The sequence below is a fragment of the Sinocyclocheilus rhinocerous genome, unplaced genomic scaffold (assembly GCF_001515625.1).
Source record: "Sinocyclocheilus rhinocerous isolate Xijiao unplaced genomic scaffold, SAMN03320098_v1.1 scaffold193, whole genome shotgun sequence".
Lineage (NCBI taxonomy): Eukaryota > Metazoa > Chordata > Actinopteri > Cypriniformes > Cyprinidae > Sinocyclocheilus > Sinocyclocheilus rhinocerous.
The window spans coordinates 555,535-564,122 of record NW_015627585.1 but is presented as its reverse complement, the minus strand read 5'-3'; the positions used below and the strand labels follow the sequence as shown (position 1 = coordinate 564,122).

The window sequence follows — 8,588 nt, the reverse complement described above, 5'->3', positions numbered from 1 at the left end:
GGAGTTATTAGAGATTAAAGATGTCTACGAAGTATATGTATGCAATAAATAAAACATTCAGCATTAATGCCTGTATAGCTAATTTGCACCAGCTGGTAAATCGACGTCATTTTAAAAAACGATTAATCGAAAAATCTATTAGGATAGCAAAATAAACTAAACTGTGATATATTATACCCAAAATTCTTCATACAGTGGACTACCAGTAAAATTAACCAAAGATTATTCAGACCGAGTCTGGGGGAAAAAATTGAAGTTCAGGTTTGCATGAAGCTGGTTGACAGCATGCCCAGGAGACTATATGATGTCATTAAGGCTAAGGGTCACCCGACAAAGTATTGATAGTTGTATAAATATTGACAGCTGTATGAAACATTTTTGGTTTATTGTTATCCATTACATACCTTTCTATCAAAGTTATCTAACATTATCAAGCTGAATTTGTTCTGACACAGTTTAACTCTGAGTTCTTGTCATATTTTATTACCATTTTCTAAACTATAGTAAATAAACTGTTATAATGTGATAAATGTTGTAGGTGTCTGAATAAATTTGTTTGACCGCATCTATTTGATAAATTAAATTAACCAACTAACATTATACATACTCTTTTGGTTTCTGTACCCAATATTTAAAAAATGTACAAATGCAATGAAAATATTAGTTTTGGTACTCGGTATCGGCAAGTACCAAAAATAAAAGTATAGGTATCGGGCGAGTACTGGAAAAAGTGGTATCCCTAGTTTGTAAAGTTGTAACATTCTAAACGCTGTCAATTCTCATAGCTGAGGTGAAGCGTGTTGGAGACACTGTTCTTGGCATGGCCACGCAGTGTGTCCAGGTGAAGAATGTACAGAAGACCACACCTCAGACCCTTTCCAACCTCTGCCTCAAGATTAATGTCAAACTGGGTGGAGTCAACAACATTCTTCTTCCACAGGGCAGGTAAGGGCAGCTTTTTCAAAAGCCTTTGACGTGCAGAAAGCTTAAGGCACTTTTCTGATTCAGGTTTGTTAATGCCTGGGCTGCTTTCCCATGAAATTTGACCGGAAAGTACAGCTATCGCTGAACTTTTCTGCATTGCTTTATCACTGTTTTTGTCTTTAGGCCCTTAGTGTTTCAGCAACCAGTCATCTTTCTGGGTGCAGATGTGACTCATCCACCAGCTGGAGATGGCAAGAAACCTTCAATTGCTGCTGTAAGCCTGACAAGCCTCTGATATTTTAAGGCTGATTATGTTAATTGCATAGTGCCAAGTAGCACTAATACCACAAGTGTGACCAGTCTACTACTTGTACACAATTTTAAGCCATATCATATAATCTCAAAAGTCTTTAATAAGGCTTTTAACATCTCAGAGCTAGGGGGCCCTCTAAATAATAATAATAATAATATTTATATTAGTTATGTGTAAGTTTATATGGGTTGTAAAGCTATAGATATATGTTTTGCTTATATAGGTTATATCATATATAGGTATATGTAGATCTGTATAGGATATATGTTTAGATACCTTTTTATGTTTTGTGTACATGCCCATGTTTGTTCATATGTTTACCTTTATCTGTATGTCTCCACATATGGCAGAATGATAATAAAGCTCACTTGACTTGACTTGATAATAAAAAAGCTAATTGTTTTTTTTTTATATATAATATTTAGGTTGTTGGCAGTATGGATGCCCACCCAAGCCGATACTGTGCCACGGTGCGGGTGCAGCAGCACCGTCAGGACATCATTCAGGATCTGGCCACCATGGTGAGAGAGCTGCTGATCCAGTTTTACAAATCCACACGCTTTAAACCAACGCGCATCATCTACTACAGAGACGGCATTTCAGAGGGCCAGTTCAACCAGGTAGTTTGCAGGCATGCACTTTTTTTTTGCCAACGCTTGCTGACTGGTGCTAACTCGTTTCATTTAATTTTCAGTCTCCCGTTTTGTCTATGCAGGTTCTACAGCATGAACTGCTAGCTATTCGTGAGGCCTGCATCAAGCTGGAGAAAGATTATCAACCAGGCATCACCTTCGTAGTAGTGCAGAAGAGACACCACACCAGGCTCTTCTGCATGGACAGGAATGAGCGGGTTGGTTAATGCACAGGATTTTATCTCTATCCACCTTATTTTTCAATGCGGAAGTAAGCCGTTTTCTGTGAATGTGCGAGACTTCCGGTTCATTAGCCGCTTTAGGGAAATAACGAGAAGAATAACGTGCAGTAAATGCTAAAATTTTATGCACTACAAACCAGTGTGTTCATAATTAAGATAATACATTAAAATAATAAGGTACACTAGTTTGCAATATCAAACAGCAAAACAAGCTGTTTTGTACAGCTAAAAATAGCTGGAAGCAGATGAGACCGGAAGCCAGACATAAAATTTACAAATGGCCGCACACACTCTTACGGGAAAAATAAGGTGGATACAGGAGTCCCTCAAAGGAAAATAAAAAGCAAGGAGTACACAAAGTTTGTATGATTGTAAACCATGCTTAGTATGTTTTAAGAGAACTTCCTGCATGGGAAGTATACCAGTGAGAAATGTGGTTATTGCAAACATCTTGTGAATCAGAAAAGCCTTTGCTCTTTTCATTGGTAAAGAATAATTTTTCTAGAATTTAGTTACAAGCACATGTCCTTGAGGAAATAATGTTTGTTAAATTATGTCCTTTTCTGTCTTTTTAAATGTCTTTTAAATTTGCCTTTCAAATTTGCTGTTTATATTCAAGGTTGGAAAGAGTGGCAACATCCCTGCTGGCACCACAGTTGACACCAAAATTACTCATCCATCCGAGTTTGACTTTTATCTTTGCAGTCATGCCGGAATTCAGGTACCATTGAATATTTCAAATAGAATACCAATGAAAGATCTATAAAGAATTTATAGACTTATTATATAAAGTGAGTGCATATGAATGCTTTATTCCTAGTTATCAGGTACCTAAAAGAATGGAGGTCAATTGGCTTTAGTGTTGATGATAATTATGCTTGTCTAGAGTGTGTGATTTCAGTTCTTCATAATTGCTGATTCTCCACAGGGTACCAGCAGGCCGTCCCACTACCACGTGCTGTGGGACGACAACCATTTCACCTCTGATGAGCTGCAGGTCCTCACCTACCAGCTGTGCCACACCTACGTGCGCTGCACTCGCTCTGTCTCCATTCCTGCACCAGCCTATTATGCCCACCTGGTGGCATTCCGTGCTCGCTACCACTTGGTTGACAAAGAACATGACAGGTAACGGGTCTTACTAACTTGGACGGAGTAAATGACATGATTTTATTACAGAGTAAAAATTATCCTAATTTTTTTGTTGTTTTATATTTTGTGAACCTAGATTGTCCAAGCTGTTATTATATTGAACAAGAAAAATTATAACATGTAGAGAAGGCTATATAGCCCTGTTTAGTATACATTTTCTTTGGGCTGCAACATCCTGTCTCTGCTCTATACAGTATGCTAAAATAACTCCTCAATGCTTACAACTCAGTTTATTCACATTTATTTCCTTACACAGCTGGATGTGACTAATTTTTTTTATAATGCAAGACCTTATTCATTGTTATTATCCCAATAGATCTGATTTATGTGTGTTGTAATTTTTTGCCAGCAGTGCTGAGGGCAGTCACACATCAGGTCAGAGTAATGGCAGAGACCATCAAGCCCTGGCCAAAGCTGTGCAGATCCACCAGGACACACTGCGCACCATGTACTTCGCCTGAACATAGCCAGAAACAAGCCCCACATCCTGAAAACAGCACGGTGTGTGTGTGTCTGTGTGTATTTTTGTGTGTTTGCCTCAATTGTATAAATGAGAACCTTCAAACGGGGAAAAAAAAAAACAAGAATCACCATGCTGTTAGGTTTCCAATTGCCCATGTAGTCAATTTCCATACATACTAAATATCCATGATTTTTAGAAGTGTAATATGTGAATTTTTTTAATTTATCTTTTTTTTTCCTTCTTTTTTTTTGGTGGGCATGGTTATGTGTCTCTGTTGTACATGTGCATGTCAGATTAGAGGTTAACATGTTTACATAGTCAATCCAAAAATTCAAACTATTTTTACACTGAAAGTTACATTTGCTTGATTCAATATTGTCATCAAGGCTGGTGATGGAGACTGTTGGAACAGTAGTTTTTACAAACTCATCAAACCAATGGGTTCGGGTTAGTTTAGGACAACACGGATCAGGTTTAGGGGTTGTAGGGATGCAGTTTCCACAGCTAAATTATTTATCAGCAAAAGCAAGTGCACTGACCAGATGGGGACTTCAGGACAAAAGTACTTATCCTGTTTTGTTTCGTTTATTTGTGCTAATATGAAATTTTTATCGTGGTGTCATTTACTGTTCAGTCCATGGCTCAGTCATCCTACTGTACCAGTCCGACCGCACACTATCATGTGCTTATCATGAAATTTGAACACCGTATGTGCAGAATCAAGAATGCATTTGGAAGTGAGAATATAGGAATTGTTCTGACAATCAGTTTTCTGCGGCTCATATGAGACTGGTTCTCATCAGTGACTCCCTCCATTTACCTGTGCCAGAGTTCTCGGTGTGGAAACAGCTCTGTAATATGGATAATTGTCTTGAAAAGTACTAATATCTTGGGGCTCTAAGCATTTAGATGATGAGATTATCTTGTGCATACTTTAAATTCTAAATTCCATGAGCATTTCTCTTTTTTGTTCGCTGTGATTGTAACCTAAGGTTTCAGTGGGTTGGGTTTATGAGTTAAATTTCAAAAACTCCCTTGAAGAAAAAAATACCATCACTTTTCACTTTAAGCACCTGTTCTGAAATTTTCATTTTGATGTTGTCAAAAATCTTCCCCACATTGAAACACAAAGCCAGTTTTGTGCTGAATATTGGGGAATCTGAAGCCCTGTGATTTGCTTGGCACTGTTGGAGTTTGACTGTACTATGCTGGCATACAGGCAATCACTTTTTTTAAAAGAATGATACACATACAATTGCATTGACACAAAATCAGAGTGAAAATTTCATACAAATTCAAATGCACATTAGTGGGTTTTGTTTTGTTTTTTTAACCAAGAATCTTGTTTATGACGTAGAGATTTCCATGAGAATATTACAAATCCCTTTTTTAACACTCAAGATACATTTTTCTTTAGATATTTAAACCTAAAACCTTGTGAAATCTAGTTTTTCTTTTAGAGACCTTTTGTAGAGTCACAGGGTTGGGCCATTAGGCGAGTGGTTGTTAGCTTTTTATTGCTTAACAAAATAGAAAAATTTATTTAGTTTGAATCCAAACTTATTTCAAATTGAAGGGCAATACATTGTATATGTGTTGGTAAACTGTTTTCATGTAAACAGCCTCATCCCTTCTAAAGCATATCAGGATGTGTAGCGATTGATTGAGTCTTGTTAGTTAATTAACTGTAAGATCGCTTCCCCAAATAATTCTTCAATTTTAACTTGAAATTTGGAAAAAACGGGAATTTTTAACCATCTTTTTCTAACTATGCATTCTTAACCAAGAGATTTTAGTGGTATGTTTGTGTATATGAATTATAAATATAGAACATTTGTAATGTAGTCATTTTCATGCTGGGTACTTTTAGTAGTGTAAATAGTGCAAACCCTGTACCCACTGTAGCAGTATTAGCTTACAAAATACTCTATTTTTATTATCAACAATTGGATGTTCTTTATATGGCTCTCAGTTATTCCTGTTAGCTGAACAAGATTATGTACTTGTAGTTAATGTCCTACCATAACTGAAGCACAATAGGACATTATAATTGTAGGTGCTAGAGTTTATTCTTGAGACTACCATTTCTTTTAATATCTTGTTTAACCTCAGCTTTTAAACAAGAATCACAGACTGGTCAGAGAGCTTAATGAGAATGTTTGGTTTTTGATCTGGTGAAATCTATGACTTTGGACCCTGAAACCCTGACCCTCATTTTCTAAACCCAACAGACTGTGTATAAGGGGCATTTTAATTTATCTTCAAATACTTGACTAGAGTTATGTTGTTATTTGGCGCTGATCGTGTAACTCGTGACAGTAGATGCACTTTGAAGAGCAAGTGCTCATCTGGATCATGAGTATGTTATCTGGGTGCAGTTGTGTGGAAATGACTAGATGTCCTACCTCTTGTTACCTGTTACTTGTATTACGGTAACATTACCGCACTGGTCATTTCCTCATAATTGCACTAATAGGAAACGTCATCTTTTCGTCCCTCTGAAAGTGAAAGTGGTAGATGTCACAGAAAATCTTGAACACTTGCTCTAAAATGGCATCTTTAATTGATATTTGTTAAGAGGCCATACCTGCTGCCATTTAGCCCTTAATGATTTAGCATTGCTGTTGTTTTATTATGGTAGTTTTAAGATATGTATTGAAAGCTACAATTGAGTTCTGCAAGTTTCAGATGTCAAACATTTGATGTTTCATAAGTCCGACATGAATCCAAAAGATTATTAAATGCTTTCCGTGAGTAAGTGGCTTAATGCTTTAAATGTGCACCGCAAGCTATAAAAATGTTCATAAATGTATAGTGAATTCCAGTTTTATCATTTTCTCTCCTTTTTAAATTGCAGCACATTGTCGCTTTATCCATATACTTGTTTGAATGTGTTACGTAGTTTTCCTCTTTTTCTTAACATTAGGTTAGAATAATAGTATTTATGATTTAACATCAGAAACATGAGGAATATCCATGACTACTTGGATATTCTCTGGAACTTTTTTTTTTTTTTTTACCATTCTTTTCATCCTCATGACCTGCTTTAGTTAGATGATTTTTAGAAGTTACTGAGTTTTTTTAGTATTTTAACCTTTTTGAAATCAGCACCTTAGTCAAAGGTCTACAACATATGCAATTTCTCAAGTATGAAATATGAGATGTTTTTGCACTATATCAGAAGAGGTGTTACTAATTTGCATACTGGTGGACAGATTGTTATAGAGAGATTATAGAGAAGAACTATCAATATTAGAATAGTCTTGACCTTGTTTTTTTCTTCATATACCATCATATTGGCACTAATCTATTAGAAATTGACAGATGTAAGAAGGTCTTGAGTTCTTACACTATGCAAAAACTCATTTCCATTCAGAGCCGTCTCTCTGTTTGTATATAGGGGTCAGATTGTCAGATTTTGTCTGTGAAATGTCATGCATACCAAATTGAATTAGGGACTTGAGTGAACGGAAGTCCCACTTGTGTGTGTGTGTGTGTTTTCCCATTCTCTCCTTCCACAATACAATCAGCTGTTGTTTTTAATAAGGGCATAAGGAATCTGATGCAAATGTTTGATTAAAATAAGTCTATTCAAATATCCGTGAATGCAAATGTAATGGAAGCCAAGGATTAAGTACAGTGCTGGTTTTGTTGAGATTGTCACGTTATAATCTATGCTGCAGCATCTCTGTTTCAATTCTTAAGAGGCACATATAGTGTTAACTGAAATTTGAAATGGTGCCTCAATTTCCCTTGAATTATTTATCAATGTTATGCCATTAACTTTATGTATGTCTCTTGCATCATCATTTCTAGACTATTGTCTTTTGCTTCTTGAGTAAAGCTTGTATATTGCTTGGCGAAGTATCTTTCCAGCTCTGTGTGGGGTTACAGTGTCCACATGCCTCTTCGCTTTACACCTTATGGTTTGAATAAAACTAGTCAATTTAGGTTAGATTCTTAGCTGGTGCCCCGATTACTTTCAGAAACTTTTTTTTATTCAAGCCAGACAAAAATGCCAGTCTCATCAAAAGAATTTTGCCCCTAGCTTGGTGATCAGAGGTGGTCTTTTAACTAGATATATTACTAATGTATTTGCATTAGAACTTTTGCACTATAGTGTTCTGAAACAGAAATGTAAGCCTACATACCATGGTAGTTTTGTTACTGTACTTACTGCTTTTTAATTCCTAAGGTGGCAAGTTTCAAAGATGCTACCTTATGACCTGCTAAAACCATGAGGATAAAAACGAACAGTTTGAATGTACTTCATACACCTGCATACTGGTTAAAAACATCCACATTATTTTCATCTGTTTGCTCCACTTTGTTTTATGCATGCACGTTTAAAGCAGCATTGAATCGTTGGGCTTATATCCATGCATATTTCAAACTGTATCTCACCATTCATGGTTGTGATGTACTAAATTAACAGATATGGGCAGCTTATTCAGAATACACACTGGCACAAAGATCCTTGTATCGCTGACGTTTGTGGTGCTGTACTGTAAAAAGTGTACATAAGGCAATGTTTTGGTGTTTCGTGCTTTTTGCCATGTACTGCTTGTATGTTTGCCGGAATTTCCAACTCGAGTTTCATACAAAGGGTTTTTGAGCTATACTATAACACCCATGTTCATATATCAACCCAATAAGCCAAATTGACTTTCATTGAAGCCCTTTTGCTTTACCAGCAAACACTCTGTGGTGGTCCCATAATCATGACAGTGGTACTTGCTGAGCCTCAGTTCATTGTGTGCACAAACTAAACCTCTACTCAGTTTCATCAGGTCAGTTGCCATTCAGCTAGTTGTTTTATTGGGGTATGATGGCATACAAGTGTTTCAAAACACTTTTAGGAT

At 36.4% G+C, this 8,588-nt stretch overlaps 1 protein-coding gene across 1 annotated transcript in view; it reads left to right on the top strand.

Moving 5' to 3' along the window:
- LOC107731750 (protein argonaute-2-like) overlaps positions 1-6,538 on the top strand; it is a 12,819-nt gene extending 6,281 nt beyond the window's left edge. Inside the window, exons 10-16 of the mRNA XM_016542914.1 lie at positions 786-945; positions 1,108-1,198; positions 1,663-1,857; positions 1,953-2,087; positions 2,731-2,832; positions 3,040-3,239; positions 3,616-6,538. Coding sequence (XP_016398400.1) covers positions 786-945; positions 1,108-1,198; positions 1,663-1,857; positions 1,953-2,087; positions 2,731-2,832; positions 3,040-3,239; positions 3,616-3,724 — 992 coding nt within the window. The 3' untranslated portion in view covers positions 3,725-6,538. The remainder of the gene's footprint in view (positions 1-785; positions 946-1,107; positions 1,199-1,662; positions 1,858-1,952; positions 2,088-2,730; positions 2,833-3,039; positions 3,240-3,615) is intronic.
- Positions 6,539-8,588: the final 2,050 nt, after the last annotated feature.